This window comes from Penicillium solitum (genome assembly GCF_028829755.1).
Source record: "Penicillium solitum strain IBT 25940 chromosome Unknown utg000004l_segment0_segment0, whole genome shotgun sequence".
NCBI classification, from domain to species: Eukaryota; Fungi; Ascomycota; class Eurotiomycetes; order Eurotiales; family Aspergillaceae; genus Penicillium; species Penicillium solitum.
In genome coordinates this window covers 2,439,343-2,456,190 of record NW_027072124.1, presented here as the reverse complement: position 1 = coordinate 2,456,190, position 16,848 = coordinate 2,439,343, and the positions used below count along the sequence as shown (strand labels likewise).

The 16,848-nt window shown below is 46.5% G+C and overlaps 7 protein-coding genes across 7 annotated transcripts; 2 read left to right on the top strand and 5 right to left on the bottom strand.

Moving 5' to 3' along the window:
- Positions 1-5,716: 5,716 nt before the first annotated feature.
- On the top strand, positions 5,717-6,277 carry N7455_006929 (uncharacterized protein; the record flags this gene model as incomplete). Its single annotated transcript, XM_040953658.2, has 1 exon — positions 5,717-6,277. The coding sequence occupies one exon, from the start codon at positions 5,717-5,719 to the stop codon at positions 6,275-6,277; it is 561 nt and encodes a 186-aa protein (XP_040815896.2).
- A 1,983-nt stretch (positions 6,278-8,260) lies between these two features.
- On the bottom strand, positions 8,261-9,335 carry N7455_006928 (uncharacterized protein; the record flags this gene model as incomplete). The annotated part of the gene is made up of 3 exons (XM_040953553.2): positions 8,261-8,903; positions 8,973-9,086; positions 9,151-9,335. 3 exons carry the CDS (start codon positions 9,333-9,335, stop codon positions 8,261-8,263), a joined length of 942 nt encoding a protein of 313 aa, XP_040815844.2.
- Positions 9,336-9,353: 18 nt separating this feature from the next.
- Positions 9,354-11,075, bottom strand: N7455_006927 (uncharacterized protein; the record flags this gene model as incomplete). The annotated part of the gene is made up of 1 exon (XM_065605459.1): positions 9,354-11,075. The coding sequence occupies one exon, from the start codon at positions 11,073-11,075 to the stop codon at positions 9,354-9,356; it is 1,722 nt and encodes a 573-aa protein (XP_065461313.1).
- Positions 11,076-11,416: 341 nt separating this feature from the next.
- On the bottom strand, positions 11,417-11,767 carry N7455_006926 (uncharacterized protein; the record flags this gene model as incomplete). Its single annotated transcript, XM_040953656.2, has 1 exon — positions 11,417-11,767. The coding sequence occupies one exon, from the start codon at positions 11,765-11,767 to the stop codon at positions 11,417-11,419; it is 351 nt and encodes a 116-aa protein (XP_040816039.2).
- A 208-nt stretch (positions 11,768-11,975) lies between these two features.
- N7455_006925 (fungal specific transcription factor domain-containing protein) lies at positions 11,976-14,283 on the bottom strand (the record flags this gene model as incomplete). The annotated part of the gene is made up of 4 exons (XM_065605458.1): positions 11,976-12,683; positions 12,732-13,238; positions 13,288-13,960; positions 14,198-14,283. The coding sequence occupies 4 exons, from the start codon at positions 14,281-14,283 to the stop codon at positions 11,976-11,978; spliced, it is 1,974 nt and encodes a 657-aa protein (XP_065461312.1).
- Positions 14,284-14,842: 559 nt separating this feature from the next.
- Positions 14,843-16,153, bottom strand: N7455_006924 (TauD/TfdA dioxygenase family protein; the record flags this gene model as incomplete). Its single annotated transcript, XM_040953696.2, has 7 exons — positions 14,843-14,969; positions 15,015-15,070; positions 15,122-15,344; positions 15,396-15,559; positions 15,612-15,690; positions 15,747-15,919; positions 15,968-16,153. The coding sequence occupies 7 exons, from the start codon at positions 16,151-16,153 to the stop codon at positions 14,843-14,845; spliced, it is 1,008 nt and encodes a 335-aa protein (XP_040815968.2).
- Positions 16,154-16,361: 208 nt separating this feature from the next.
- N7455_006923 (uncharacterized protein) lies at positions 16,362-16,784 on the top strand (the record flags this gene model as incomplete). The annotated part of the gene is made up of 1 exon (XM_040953503.2): positions 16,362-16,784. The coding sequence occupies one exon, from the start codon at positions 16,362-16,364 to the stop codon at positions 16,782-16,784; it is 423 nt and encodes a 140-aa protein (XP_040816047.2).
- Positions 16,785-16,848: the final 64 nt, after the last annotated feature.

Sequence of the window (16,848 nt, the reverse complement as noted above, 5' to 3'; positions counted from 1 at the left end):
GGGGCCATTAAATAAAAATAAGGAAGTGAGCAAGAGACATGGGCTCAGGCCGCATCTTGTCAGCCTAACCGGAGCTAGTGACCATTTAGACCTAGTGCTTCATAAATGAACATGGGGCCATGCTCGTTCATTGTGAGACTTGATTTAGCTCAAACCAGGAATGTTCGATTCGAGTATCACCCAGAGAACATAGGTGCTCATAATTAAGGGGACGATGGGATACGATGGCATTGTAATGAGCTAGAAAAGGGTTAAAGTCATGGTTACAACGTGGATCGAACGGTCATATTTGCAATATAAATGGAAGCCTCGTGTTCGGGGTTCAGTATTTTCTCAGACAATGAATTAGTCAAAGCCCGGTTAAGGCCTTTGATTTGTCCAACGACGAGCGGATGACCTGCAGAAGACGCTATAGATGGAACGGAGAAGGTCATTTGAGTGGGAACTACCTAAGTAGTCGATCAACGAACGGCCCATGCGCGACTAGAAAAGCAAAGCGACCCCAAAATGCTCCAATCAGGATAATTTCCAAATCATACATAGTGCACACGGCACTGTTTATGTTAAAAACATGCCCAAATCGGAGTTAGTTTTCGCTCATATACCCGGGAACCGCAGCGGCTGTACGAGGTAGAGCAAGATGTAGTATCGTCGCACAATAACGCCCGTCGCGACAGTCGGACTACTCCATGAAGTATATTGCAAATGTACAAGGTTCGAAATGGAAAAAGCCCAGATAATCATACACGCTGTCCTAGGTCTCACAGCAGCCCGGTCTTGCAGAGCTGCCGTTTTCCACGCTCGGCGCCGGCTTTTCCTTCCCGTCACACAATGTCAGGATCTATGCCAGGCTCACAGAGCACAAGGTGACCCTGTAGCTCTGAATAGGGAAAGACTGCATCTCTCTTCTATCGTGGAAGCCTAGTTTAAGCCTTGCATAATTCACCTGTGTGCTTTAGCCAACGGGCCAAGTCGAGCTATGTCCCGGATGCAACATGCTTTCTTAATTACCACCTTGAACAAAGGATTAGTATTAACTTTGTGAACCGTCAACTCGCACCGAGTGGCGTTTTTGTTCTTTGTTACGCAGATCTATTGGGTTATGTGCTTGCTCTTTGCCGGCTGGGTGTCGACAACTACGTACATCTGGTAATATGTCCCTATCAATCTCATCAAACAGAAATGGGTGGTAAGTAATGTGCATTCAAAGACAACCGAGGACAACCGCTATACCGCCACCTCCTGGTCACACCCAAGCTCTATCATTGGTGATGTCTACAGCAACACCCCACTTTCACCCCTACATTCCTGGAGACGTACACATATTGAACACATCCGGGGCCAGTTAGTTGACACAGATATAAGCAATATCATTAGTTAGCACAACAAGATATTAAAAATATTAAAGTGGATATATCCAATAGCGTCTCCAACCAATTTGCTTTTTGACTTCATCCCTGGGCAGAGTTTAGAATATTTCCCTCTTGATGCAATACTAGGATACTTTGTGCAAGAGACGTTTCAATGTATATAGCCTTTGACTAGAACATAGTTTGCTCCACTATTGACAACGAGGGGCAAATATAGCTCCGACCAATAGTTAGGACATAACAGATCCCTGGAGAGTGGCTATCGCCACGCATTTGTAAGCTAAGTGTTTGAATTTCTGGAGGTATATTGCTGTCTCCGATGAGCTGGGGAGCGCACGCATATTGTGTCTCAATCTATCCCATGGTGTTTCTGATAATGGTGGTGTTGGTAATTCCAGGAACTACCAGTTATGACTTGCGTAGAAAAGACAGGCAGAAGCACGTGTAAGCTGCATTTATACTCACATGTCACAAGCAAGGCGCAAACTGGAATTACTATTTCCTATTTAATATAATGAGCATGCTTGAGGTTGCCTTGAGAGTTGCGTGTCGGGGGCCACGCGTTGTACAGATCCGCATCTGAAGTGGTGAAGATCTATCCCACAAACCTTTTAGAAAAACCGGGAACATTGTGCTTGTTTGTATATATAGACTAGTTTGACTCGTGGCTGTTAATGTGACTGGAACAGGCAATTATAGTTGTATATAGGGATACACAGCAGTGCTTGATTCATACTGTATACCATGGCGCGCAGATCTACAATGTAGTGTGGGCCTAATCCAAAACCCGAAAATCAGGAAAGTTGTTTTAGTGGCGTTTGAATGTAACAATGAAGACTGCAGATACTATGTAACTCTGAGAGGCTGCGCTCATTGATTTAGTTGGGGCTATGTCCTGACCAACTACTATGTGACGAATATTTACTCCAACGGCACGTATAGCTATATTTGTCGTCCGAGGGCCTGTTTCTGCTGCTAGTAAGCCCAGCAACTGGCTTAGTTGCAGCTGTATGCCAGATACCCGGGACGAGACCTTCCTAGGGTATTGATGAGCAAGTTCTCAAGCCTGCGTGCATGTATTAGCCTGGATCAGATTCGTTAATTGTTTTGGGCTGCAACAACAGCTGTGGCCGGAAGTGCCCGGGGTAGAGAGCTCGTGACCCAGAGACCAAGTAAGATCTGCAGGGTGTGGAATCCGCTAAACCTAGGAGAGGGGTTTTATGAGGCCCATTGGGCGTCGTGCAGTAGTTTATACTGGGCATGCAGTGCCCAAGGGAGATGTTACACGATTGGCTTGGTAGGAGTTTGTGTGTACACAGTAGACGTTCCTTGGGATATACCGTAGGACATGATTGTCTTTACAAGATACAATGTATGATGGGTGTTGCGCGTAGGAACATACTGTATGGTTCTCATAAAGCACCAAAAAGAAGCTATATTCTAGAGCAGATAGCAGTAGTTCAATCAAGTCCTGGTCATAGGAAACCCATCAAGACGGATCAATGGAGAAAGGCGGGATGTCTATCCCCACGGCGTAGGAACGATAAATCGAGAGATGAAGAACGTAAGATACTCTAGATTTAAAGGATAGATAATTTGATTGTTTAGTTACCCTAGCCGCCCCGGAAAAAAAAGGCCTGATATTCGAGGTTATCCACGACACCTGTATAAGAACCGGGGAGAGAGACAAATGTAGAGACCCGCACATCCCGAAAGAGCCAGGTAGGAGTCAATGTCAATATCATTGTACATCGTTCACGGAATATCATTCTAGTCAAAGTTCTCGACTCTTTCCATGTCCAAGGAAATTTGCCATGTTAGAAAGGAAGGAGGAAGGATAGACTCGGCATAGAGATCCTGGTAGGACAGCCGGGCCGGATCCGAACCACGGTAGGATAAAAGTCTATCTCGAGATGCTACGACGACAATACAATTGTCAGTCTACAATAAGAGTGTCAGAAATTGTGCCTGAAATAACGCACAGACCGAAAACAAATATTAGGTTGAGGTTTAGGGGGGTGGCTGTAAATAGAGTGGTGGACAAGTGCAGATTTCCCGCAGAACGGCTGGAGGCCCAAGCAGAGCCGCCTGAGCTGCTGTCTATCTATATCAACACGGAGCAAAACAACTGGACTGATATTTTGAAGGTACGTTGTAGTAAGGGGGCGGACTTTACATTGTAGTACTAGAATGCTAGAATGCAATAATGTTGTGAACCGAGCGCGAAGGTGCGGGGTCTAGACATCATGCCATAGGGTAGATCATACCGCTGTCAACTCGACCGAGACTCAAGGCGTAAGAAACCGAGGATAACATGCACAAGGACTAGTAGCATGGCAGGACCAGCTTGTTTTAGATAATTAGGAGCAATGGCGTAAGCCCGCAGTAAACTGCGCATTAGATCATTATTGTACGGAGTATGGAGTATCGATTGATGGTCCCTTATGATGGACGGTTTGCGTCTTCACATGATGATACTTGTTCCGGTTCGAGACTGATATTTCGCTGATTGCAGATGTCCTCTGATAGCAACGTGCTGTTTTACAGTATGATCTGCAGACATGAAACCTCCACTCCGTAGCTGCGACCGTAAAGACAAGTCATCATTTAGGGGATGCACCGCCCAAATGCCCCAAATGGCTGGCAATAATTCATTAGTTTACTTTGTAAAGCAGTGCGAACTAGTTCGAGGCGCTGGCGCTAGAAGCATTGTGGGCCCCACCAACGTGTGTTAGCGGGTACAGAACCTGCTTTCCAAGCATCTCCAAGTGCCCAGCCCTTTAAAGGAGATTCTAGACTTCGATTTTTTGGGCTCGGTGGCTGCAATAGCTCTAAACATTTTGGAATTAGTGGGGTCTCCTGCAGCAGATCTGACCATCTTTTTTTTCCCCTTCCCTTTTCTGTTTCACTTGCCATCAACGGCGTTGCATCCTTATCTGCAAGATTATTGTACTTTTTTTATTATTTAGTTCATTATGCGTGGCTTCAGGTTTTATAACAGACCGGAGAGAACCCCTGTATTTTTCTTCTTGGCTTCCTATTTCATTCCAAGCGGGGCCGTAGTGAAATAGGAAGTATCGGCAGGATAATTTTCCACTGCTTTATTTCCGTTGGAAGGATAAACTTATAGGCGGAGTAAATGCAAATGCATTCCATCCACTCTATCTTGGGGCGCCACCTTTTTTTTGTGGTTTATTTGGTTGGTGTCCACGGAAGGAGCTGGTGTAGGTTTACAGCGGGGGTTCTGGAGCACCTCCGTTGCACGGGCGGGTATTGTAACCAGACGATTAGGGATCAGAGCCGTCTTCGGCGGATTCCAAAAGATCGTCAGGAGGGGCATATTCGACACTAGCATGTGGAATGCTTGGACTTGTCGGTGTACGGATCTTCTTTGTCCAGCACATTATTATGCTCACGGGACAAGATGGGTGCTTGGGGCACATATTATTATTAATATAATGCGGTGATCTCTAAGGTTGGAAGAACTGAATGTATCGTATCCAGGGTTGGCCGGGACTAGGGCTTGCTGAGTCACTTTCACGATGGTGTTTTCTAAGGGAAATCGGCCTTGGAAATCAGGGTTCTATGTAGAGACATTATTTCGCATTCTATTTTTATTTAGAGGAAAAAGAGAAATCAAAGGTAGGAGCAAGTTTTTTTTTTCTTCTCTCTTTCCATATAAATATGCAAACGTCGAAGGATGAGGGGGTTCGGATTTCCAAGGAAAGTAATCCGTGGGGATCGTGAGTTTCCCCGTGCAACGTTTTGTATTTTCCTTTTCCTTTTTTTTCTTTAGGGCGAATAAGCAAGATAAGCTCCGCAGAAGAGTCTCCACCGAAAAATTTTCGAAGCATCAAATGATCAATAAAACTGGGGCCATCCACTTTAGAGGGTCCGAATAGCCGCTACGTACACCGGAAATCCCTTTTTTTCCTTCATTTTTTTTTAAAACGATTTGGACTGGGAAAATGATTAAATCAGAAATGAAATTAATATCAAGAAATAATTAACAAACTTTTCTGGGGTAGAAAGAGTTTAAAAGTAATAGACAAGTCATAGAAGAGGGAAAAAGAGGGAAAACAGGAAGATGACCCATCAGAGGCCTGGAACCGGTTTCGTGATCTGGTGACACGGCACCTCGACTGAGAAAGGGCGCTTGGACCAGGTTCCCCATTATTTCTTCCGGGTATAAGACTCGTTATTCCCACCTTTTCTCTTGACCCTTTTCCTTTTGGACCTCCCCCCAATTCAAATCCAATTTACATATCACACATCTCAACAATCTACCTGGGTTACAATCTTCTTCAAAACACCCCATCAGTCTATGATCACCATATCAAAACAATATGAACACCGGCACTACGCAAAGAGCCCCCAAGACCCCGAAACCAACCGCCTCCGTGCCAATTATCCAAAATAAACGCTGGCCCCCTATGGCAAACCGAAATGCCCTTCCTTACAAGCTCACACACCTCTCGAAAGAGAAACTCGCCCGTGAAGCTACCGCACCAGACCCAGACCTTCGCCGCTGCGTGGCTCACTTCCGCCTGCACTGTGGTTCCGTCTCCTGGACCGAGAATGACATGAAGTCTCGCATCAGTTCATTTGATTTCGAAGACACCGATGACGAGGACGATGTGGATGAGATCAACACAGAACTTCCTGTCCTCAAGAACAGGGCTCCGGCCAACGAGACTCCAGTCGAAGTCACCGAACAAATATCAATAAAACCAGAGCCGGTCGCCGTTGTGGCAAACCCGACAACCCCGACAACCCCGACATCACCAACGTCGCCTGAAAATTCCACCGAGCATGGTTTTTTGGAAAAGGGTCGCAATTGTCTTGAGGCGACCTCCAAACACCTATGGACAGGGGGATCTTGCATAGTTTCCCCAATCGCGGGTTGAACTCGCCTTTGCTCTTTAAAATACCCTTTCTCTCCTACACTCTCGACTGCCGACCTTTTTCTCTCTTCAACCTCTTCTTCATCCTCTGCGACCAACACGATATTACGATTTGATGACCCATAATGAACACACCAAAATGAAACCATGTATATAACTTTCACCTTACCTTTTAACAATATGTCACTTTATATAATTACCAAAGAACCAAATTTTTTTTTTGCTGGACAATCTACCTTCCCAATTCTACCATAAAGAACTCGAATATCAGAGTAAGATGGCTTATTCAAACTTGGATCATTATTATTATTATTTTCAGTTTGAAATATTCACTTCCCCAAATTCCCCACATGACTCTATTCTTGGACGCCCAAGCCGGAAGGTCAAGCGAAGTGACTCACCTGCCGCGTAACCCCGGTCACATGATACATATCCAGGAATGGAAAATGGAATCCTGATCTTCAATCTTCAATCTATATTAATATCAATCCTGGAGAACTAACGCAGGCCCCAAACCCGAGAAATTGGTGTGTGGAACCATGATCCTCATGGAATCCAAACGAAACTGGAGAATAACGAATTATGTATGGTGGAAACAGGCTGATTCGCCACTGACCCGCCGATCGGGTTTCATCATCGTCATGTCACATTCTCACTCCGTACATTATACGGAAGCCTTTCCAGCACTCCGATATGTTCCAGTCTTAAAAACATAATTGGTAAATGGGAATGCATAGCTACAACATATCAATATGTATGGTATGACATCGCTATGATACCCCAGATCATGTCCGTCAACCTTGGAATCAAATTGAGTTACGAGAACATGAAAACAAGAAACGAAAACGCGGAAAGCCATACAGCACACAGAACACGAAACCTACCAAGTACACTCGCACGTACAAAGTACTTGGAGGACGTCACTACAGAACTTTAGCCACTGTTCGGCCGAAGGAACATCTGACATTCCATTCTAGCACCGCGACAGCATAATGATCCCCAGTACACGCCCGTTCAACTACGTAGCGGATCTGCCCCGATTGGCTGGTATCTCATTCCCCATTCCCCGTATCAAGTATCCCCTCGGTAAACTTTCGGCCCGTGGGGAACTGCTCAACTAGGATCGACGTCAACTGCCTGACATCGCTCGGTGATGTTATGGATGACGCTGATTTTCTTGATCCCAACCTTCGGCTTAGCAGTTTGGCTAAAATTGTGGCTAAAAGTGGGTAAGTTGATGGGACTAGAAGCGTCGATGCACACAATACCATTGTAGATTGATAACCGTGAAGGGTGGGTTTGGATGTCGTAGTGGTCTTTTATATTTTATATTTTGGCCTTGGCTTGGCCCCTATTCCTTTATCTCATCCTCTTCATACCATAAACAAGGCTGGATAGAATTATATCCCACAATTGTCTCCCCTTGTTCCAAATACAATGCCATAGTCGCTATATCCGAGAATGTATTACGGTACCACAAATGCCCAAATGCCTCTTCCGTAGCCGGAAGCCTGCGCTTTCCTTCCAGTTTCATGCATGCCCTCAGTGACGATATCCTCGGTGGCAGCGCCCACTTCTAGGTGAGAAATTTGGGATAGTGTGTGACGGAGATTCGATTCAGTAGTTAAGGAGTGATCAACTAAATGTAATTTTTTATTGTCGAAGGGGCATGGGTCATTAGTTTGGGGAGCCGGATGCTTCCAGCAAAACTGGGATGTATGTGAGACCAAGTATGTTGTAGGTGAATATGCAAGAAATTATGCACCCCCAATCAGTAAAAGTCTGCATTAGCCACATTTCTGAGCTGCAGGGTGAAGGTGTAGTAGTCATCCCAATAGATCAAGTGATCCTGCACGAACCCTGCAGCCGAATAGTTGATTTGTCCGTACGGAGTATTGTAATTCCCCATTTCACTGGGATACATGGATACATCGTATGCGGAATAATAAACGATCCAATAGCATCTGCATTTGTGTTCACCGTAAATCACAATTTAGAAACAACAACATTCGCTTCCCCAGAGACGAATTTGACATTCCAGCCTCCTCTCGTGCGTTGCAATTGATTCCCGGCCACAGCATAATCATCCTCTGTACCTGGAGTTTCAACCCAAACAATAACAGAAGAAACATCGGACGAGCCAGGAACAATAAGTAGTTGAAGAGACCTCGGTTGGGAAATATCAAACGAAACCTCTTTTATCGATCCAGCGCTGATCGTGACATATACTCCCATCTGTGCAACATAGACTCGACGCCGCACAGCATCTCGTGGCTCCACGGTGACCATGTTTCCATTGGTAGCGACATTCCCACCATATGCGGTAAGCCCGACATCGGGGTCATCGACAATGTAGACAGCGGATCCAAGCATCAGACCTAGAAAGTTTGGACCGTAATCACCTGAATAATCGTCGCCTTGTAAGGTATCAGGGAAAGAGTGGAAGGCATTATACATCGAGCCATCCTGTCGGATGTTGGATAGTGGTCCTGTTATTCCGCCATAGCCAACCCGGAGGAGATGGATGTCAGTTGGATTTTGGCGGAAATGGGATAGCAAGGGTAATGAATTGAGGCTTGATCCGTAGTGATGGATCATGCGCTCGATGCGCTGTAGCTTGCCCCCATAGCTGGAGGGGAGGTTAGTAACGAAAACAAGTCAAGAAATTTTAACTGCAAAAGGTTGGGCTGGATCCTACATAAAGTCCCAATATCGCCGGGCATTCCCATTCCATCCCCAGTGCGGAACTGTGGGCATGTACCCCAGGATGCTGTTGATTGTCTTCGTTGCTGTGTTGGTCAAATTGAAATAGCTAGATGGAATGTTAACAAATTAGGTATCACTGTTAGAAAGGTCTCCAAAGAGTAAAAACCTACTTGCTCCAGTAGTAGACTCCCTCTTGGCCAGTCGAGTCCCAAGACATCTCACTGCCAAAGGGAACATGCTGTGTATCCCATGCCTCGGCGCGAAGCTTCATAACAGCCTCCACAGAGTCGGCCTCAGCAGTCCAATGTTCACGCCTCAGATCCGATAGAAGTTCACCAACGACAGTCTCGCCCATGAGTCCGAGACGCGAGTATCATACAAGCCCATCACCACCCGAGTCCGTGGCGAAACAGGTCACTGTGGTATTATATGCTTGGCTGAGATACCACTGCCAAGTGTGTGTTTTCAGAAGTGACCCGTTATCTCGACCTGCGCGATACAACGCCCAGTATGCCCCGATCACATGGATATAGTCGTAGGCACGATCTGTAGCATAGGAATCATCCTTATTCCATGACCACCAGTTGCCCCAGTCGAGAGACTGATCGTATGTGTATTTAGGAACTTGAGCGGGCTCGTAGAAGAATATACTCTTGCGGACGGTGAAGTCTGTATTTTGGATGGTCTTAGACAGAACATCGGAAGCAAATTGCTCGAGTTTTGATACTTCAGTCGCATCGGCCAGACCAGATTGCTTCATTGCGCTGGCCAAGTAGCTCACGCCGCCTTCATCACTTAGCCCTGACATCCAGACTCGGGGTGCTTGGAGGACTTGTGCTTGGATTGAGTGGTCCCATGTCATGACTGATGGAGCTCGGTGGAACGGATCATTTGTATCATTGAACCACATCGACGTGGTAGTGAACTCGCCCAATTTGCTGATTGTTGCTGGTGCCGAGTCTGTAATGAAGTAGTGTATTGTTTGGACTTTCCCATCTTCGTATGTGATGGTTACCCTAGTTCGACCCCAAACCAAGCCAGTTGGGGTGAGTGATAGAGTGCCATTTGGACCTTGGGTTATTTTAAAGGAGTTATCCTCGGACACGACCTCGGAGATTCGAGAGTGAAAGATGTAAAGCCGAGCTGTGAGATCGACTGGTACCACGTATCCTGGAATTCCCAGCGTGGCAGGCGTGTTGGTGGCTTTGACTGCATCCTGTATACCACGCACACCGTTCTTTACGACCGTAAAGCGCAATCCGTAGGTCACTGATTCACCTGGGCTCATGGTTCGACAGCTAGGCTCGTTCCATGGGGTGACACCAGACCACTCATTCTCAGCATAGGCTTTAGTGTGAGTCTGCCATTCGTAGAATCCCTCAAATGTTTGACTGCCGTAATAGAGAGGCTCGGTGTTAGGTTCGTCCAGGTTTCGCCATGCTTCCAGTGGAGTGCTCGTGTTGAGTAACGGGGTAACAATCAACGATGCCCCGGTCCCAGACGTGGGGTTCACCTGAAGGTACCCAGCATCCATCCCAATATATGAATCTGTGAGAGAGCACTTGGCCACCATATCTTCTGCTGTACGGTTGGAGAAGATACTGTTGAATTCGGTCGGGAAGCCCAGGCTGCCAATTTCCAGTGTCTGATTTGCCTTGTTGGTCAGAGTAAAGGTCAACCCGAGATCGCCGTCAATATCAATCCATTTCCGAAGAATATTGATAGGAGAGGCCGGTAGGGTTTGTGTCATCTCAGCGGCGGCAAGCGCATCGGACTTGACACTTTTCAAAGGTTTTCTTGCTTTTGATGAGTCGCCTGCAATCCACCGTGTTGAACCCGACAGTCGATAGCGATATGAAATGTCCCCATTATGATACTGGCCATTTGCCGCTCTATATGCGATATCATCGAAAGACAAGAAATCGAAAGACTCGCCTGCTGGTTTGAGAGAGGCGAGAACCTGGGAATCCTTGACTAACTTGATGTCGAAGTTGGCTGTGGATACAGACGTATAGCCATTACTTAAACCAAGTGCATCATCGTATGCTTGGACGGCCACATAAAATAACATGAAGAATCCCGTGTTAAATTTCATCATGGAAAACTGAAGCCGAGGCAGGCTCTTCACCACAATCCTTGGCTTGAGAGAGTGGAATAAAAAACTAGGGAATCTAAGCAAGATAGCACAGCTGATACTACGGCTAAATATCGAGTCTCTGAAGAGAAGGCGACGTGAGACATCAGAGCTATTAACCGGCTATCACCCCACACTTTTACTCCGCAGCGTTACATCCTGAATTCAATCCAGGAACATATATTTTACGCCAATGAAGAGTTGTTTATTTCACTGAAAATGTTAGTGTCCATGTAGTCTCACCCTCCCACAATACGTATAACCGCCCGTAGACTCTATCTGCTGTTTCACATAAAAAGACATTATGAACGCGATATACAAGAAACCATTACCAGCCCACTCCGATCAGTCCATGACCGAGCTCCGATCCTCCAGCAGAAGATGTTCATCTCCATTCGCGACGAAAGCCTTGACAGGCGTGGACCATCATGGGGGAGTGGTGTAGCGATACAAGTGAAGACCTTGCGATTAGGGATGGTAATGCGGTCTACCCACTCGGCGTCCGTAAAGACGGATTCAACCTCGTAGGTTGATGCGAATGAGCCAGGTGAGGCTTTTAGACATAGATCTCGGGATCTCTGTGCTGAGACGCTGATTCCGTGTGTCTTGGAGGTGCGGAAGAACGAGTAGGCATAGTTGGAATGGGAAGCCATGAATAGAACATGAGAGACAAGAAGCCGTATTCTGTCAAACAATAGGTCTTCTTCATTTATCTGCTATAACTCCGATCAGTGGGTCTCTACGGCCAACTTGAAAATAGCCGACATCGCTTACCTGCGGAGTGGTCCACTTTTGAACGGCCAAATCCAAGGCGGCCGGATGATAAATCGGAAAATACACCTCTGGTTATTAATCCAGGCATCAATTGGTAGACATTGAAAAGGCTAAATCGAAATCATTGAACATCTCCACTGGATCAAGTAGTCCAAAGTCCACATGAGACTGGGTCAAGAAATCTAGCATGGTTGGTTGATGTAGAGCCATTTCCGTGGTGAGATATGGGACATTCGATTCAAAGAGTAGAGGACCCAAATCTTCCAGAGGCCCGATGGAGTATTGGAGATTGTTTGAACTTCGGCGTGGTCGTAATGATCCGGAATCCGATTCTTCAGCCATCGGCAACATATTGGTAACGTTGTCCACGACACTGTGGGAAAGTGCCGACGAAGAATACAGCGGGCTATCGTGGAGACACTGCCGCACGCGCTGCATGCGTTCGTATAGGTCCCTCGACGCGAGATTATCAGATAAGCTGAGATTCCTGAGTATTTCCGTTGCAGTTTCGGCCGATGTCAAATCACTTGGATCTCCGAGCGGCAGAAGACTCGAAATCACCAGGACTAATGCGGCGGAGAAGAGGTAGGCAGGGAATGAGTAGCCAAATATTGCCAGGGATCCGCCGGTCCATTCATTTACACATAATGCTAGCGAGTGTCTTGCTGCGTGTATACATGCCTCGCTCAAAGTGATCAGGATAGGTGAAATGGAATCCATAGACTGATTGGTTTGGTCTTTGATTTTTAAAGTGAGGACATGGAGGAGGACTGGTCGAATTGCCAGGATGACACACTAAAGTTGTTAGTGTTTGATGCTATCCAGAGAGTGTGATGCTCTTACAAAATTGAACTGTAGATGCATCTGAACCGTATGTTTCGAGTTTGGCCCTTCTGTACTGAGTCTCAGATGCTCAGGAAGAGACCGAACCCACTGTTTCAATTGAGTCAAGAGGCTCTGTTCACGATGCAAAAAGGTCTCGGCCGAGATCTTCCGACAGTATATCTCCCCTGTTGTGTCACCGATAATTTTGGCAAGTTCTATTGCCGCCACCTGGTAAGCGCCATCTAAAAATTGGTCATGGTATGTTTCAGACGCCGAAATGGACGGTAGATCAACATGGATATCTTCGTCGTGAATTTGCACAGGGAATCCCGACTTTGAGCCCCAGAATCGGTCAAGCACGTAAATAGTCCACCATATTCGAATGCGGTGTTCTCGTGCTACTGGGTGTAGATTTTGGGTTTGCGGAATGTTATAGTTTAGACCCATGCTGAGGCCGAGTCGTAATGCATTTCCGATCAAAAGGTAGGCGGAGTGAAAGCGGTTCAAAAATTGACAGAAGAAGGCCTATAGAGAGTAAGTAAGAGCCGAGGTGACTGCTGACAAGGGGACTGACAATCAAGAGGAGACTTTCTATATGAATCATGCTTGGTCGTTCGGGGACAATCTGGATCAGGCTCCACGCTTTGGCAAAATAGGCCAACCCAGGTACATTCGACGTTTCGGAAAGATCATGAGGATTTGAAAAAACTTGAGCGATGGCAAAAAGAGCAAAGTATTTGCACTTTATACTTGGATTATCGAAGTCACCCCTCCGATAGACGCCATGGAGCATGTCCAATGTGTCTTTTTTTAATGCCAAATGGAAGCTTGGGATGATGTGGCCAAGTGCGGTCTTCACCAACAGCTGGGCACTTACCAGGCCGGGCCATTGTAAATCTGTATGAAGTAAAGATGATATTCCGGATTCATCAGTATAACGGGATCTTGGAAGATGAGGTGTTGACGTGTTGGTCCCTTTCAATGATTGGCATAGACGAGTGGCAAAGGCAGCGCAAGTTGCCTCGCTGATATAAATGGGAACCACTGAGGCATCGTTGGACTGAAACCACGGCTTCTCGCCAAGGAGATTACTCTGTGCCAGGGGCTCAGCGTTCTCAATAGCAGCCTCCTCATAGACTTGCTGGGGACCAGAGCTTTGCTCTTGTCTGTTTGAGCGGCTTTCCTGTTTCAAACGATGTCGTCGGTCATGTAGCTCTTGGCTATCTTTTAGAAGTTGTTCCAAATAGCTATCAGTTATTGAAGTTAGTGACCCAGTTTAAAACTAGTGACGAAAGAAGATGGGCACCTTTCATCCACCCGTATTTTGCGATCTCTGGTCGCATATCTGCATTGCGCTTCGTAGCCTGCAACTCGGCATTTTGAGCAAGGCTTTTCTCCGGAGCATTTTATCTTTTGCGCATGACACCGATGGCAGCTGTGAAAGTAGTGAGTGGAAGTTTGATGCTGCTTTTGGACATACTCACGCCACGGCTCTTTTCTTGGGTCTTGTGGTGCGAGGGGTGGGCTGTTGGCTAGACCGACTGGATATACCCTGGAATTCAGTGCACATCGTGATCCACAAGCTGATTTCAAAATGCAAACAGATTGCTTTTGCTAGAGAAAACCATGAGGCAAGTTGGGAGAGGTGTTCGGCAAATCTTCAGTTCGCCGGTCCGCCCAATCATGAACGAAAGTACCATCAACGGAGTTTTGAAAGATTTCAATGTGAAAGTGCATCGAATTGCTATTCGACGCTAATCTCCATATCTCCATTCGGTACAAAATATGGAGCCGATTTTCCCCCAACTACTTCGGTCGCTACTTTGTATACACCTGCCGCTATTACGAGGATACTCAGAATTACATAAGTTAAGTAGATTTCAGTCTGTCAGAGGGTGGATCATGTGATACTCCAAATTAGGACTAGTTTCAAGATTAGGTAATATGTATGCTGCCTCCAGGGCTACATAAGGTAGGTACGGCAAGCTAAGGAAAGGGCGACTGATTCTAGTATATAGTACATCTGAACGAAAAGTCACTACTCACTGTTTCGATTTAACTATATTATGCTAGTTCATAGCATATGTTGATGGATGCTGCGGATGCTAAGGCCCAGTATCGGCGGGTCTTTATTCCAGTTCCAGTTCTGCTGTTGAGACGCCCGATGCCCAAGGTCCATCATCAAGGATCGTAGAACGACGGACATCCCTCGCAGTCATCGTCGCGGTATAGGGATTGGCACGATGCATTGATTGGCTATAAAGATTAGTAATGGATTAATGCAAGATGCTTGAGACTTACCGATTATCCCACCAGACCATATCCCCGCCAGACAGCCACTCCATGCTGAAAACATACTGCCCAAGTTAGCCCTGGAGGTTGGAAAATCATGGCTGACTTAGACTCACTTTTGACTGTGTACAATGTTCGATCAACTCCCAAATGAGCTGTTGGCTCTCCTCGATACCTTTGCCGACGATCCGTTTGGCATGCGCCGCCAGGTACAATGTCTTTCGCCCGTCTGGTGCTGTTTGCACGAGACGGTGGTAAGCCGGTGGCTTGGCTGCCAGTTCATGAGGAAGAGGATTTCCAAATACAGCTGGTGAGGCGAGTTTTCGGGAATGCCAGAGACTGAATAAAATTAGCTTTAGAGACAGGGACATCTCGAAATAGATGGCTTACTCGTGCTCAACAACGAGGTTCTCAATCTCGTCTTTTTTCGCTTGAGATAGGTCACTGTAGGCACGACGTGTGTCTGCAAAATGGGTCCACGATCCGCCTTCGACCGGATTCCCATGAGAAAGCAGTATGGAATATTTGGACCGTTGTTGGTGATATGAGGAGTCCTAGATAGGTCAGTACCCATGTGCTTTGCTCACTGGGGACGATAGTGCTTACGGTGTGCCATAACGCATTCCCCAGACTGTGATGATACCTGCGACTGTTCATCTTCACCAGAGAACCATCCAGCTCGATGCTACTCTCATTAGAACGTGAGATGCCTTCGATATTGAATTTTCGCCGAACACTCACTTGGCCACGTCGAATAGTAACGGCTCGCCCAATCTGTCATTTTCTCGTCCATAAAAGAACGGATTGACTTCTAGCTTGTCACCTAGTTGCTGCGAGAATGCAATGTGCCGGCTATTGTCTAGCCCTGTGTTGCGGAAGATTAATACTCCATACTTGTCTTGCAAAGCAATCAACTAGCAACTTGTTAGTGATTTCTTGTAACCCCCGTAATGTTAACTCACTTGCGCGACAACGTAAGCTGAGATAGGCTTGCTCCAATCAACGCCATCTACTTCTGCGCCAAAAGATGAATCTTCCGAGTGGAGTATTGGGTGGATGGACAGTGAGCCTTCTTGGATCGTTTGTTGAACACCTGCCCGAGAAGGACAGGTGTTATCGTACACCAAAATATGCATTTGATCAGACATTAAATTGTGAAGTGAGTTGTATAATCTCCAACTTGGCGAGGCAATCGTTGCTTTTGATATGGCTCCTGATCAACCCGCACGCGGCTTGAAGCCCGCGCGGCCCGACCCCGAAAATGCCGATGCGTGAGATACGGTCACTCAAATAGTTCAACATTTTCTTCCTCTGAAACGAAAGGTTAATAACTTAATTTCCTCTCATATCGCCAGAATGACTTCCATCCTAATAACAGCCGGTCCATACCAATTCCGCGCGAGATTCGAATCCTCAGCTCCCAAAACAGTGGCCCTTTTCCGCACTCTCCTCCCATACCGCCAAAAGCTCATTCATGTTCGTTGGAGTGGGGAGGGTATGTGGATCCCATTAGGAGAGACCGATTTCGGACTACCATTTGAGAACCATACGGCTCACCCTGCTGCGGGTCAGATTCTGCTATATCCTGGTGGTATCTCCGAGACAGAGATTCTGTTCTGCTATGGAGGTGTTGCCTTTGCAAGTAAGATGGGGCCGCTGGCGGCCAGTCATTTCTTGACTATTGTTGAAGGAACCGAGAACTTAAAGGCACTGGGTGAGCTGGTGCTTTGGGAGGGAGCACAAGATATTTTGTTTGAGTTGGATGATGCCGAGAGGTAAGTTTATTCTCTCGAGTGTATAGGCTACAGCTTTCTTTGAATACTAATTATAGATCAAAATTTAA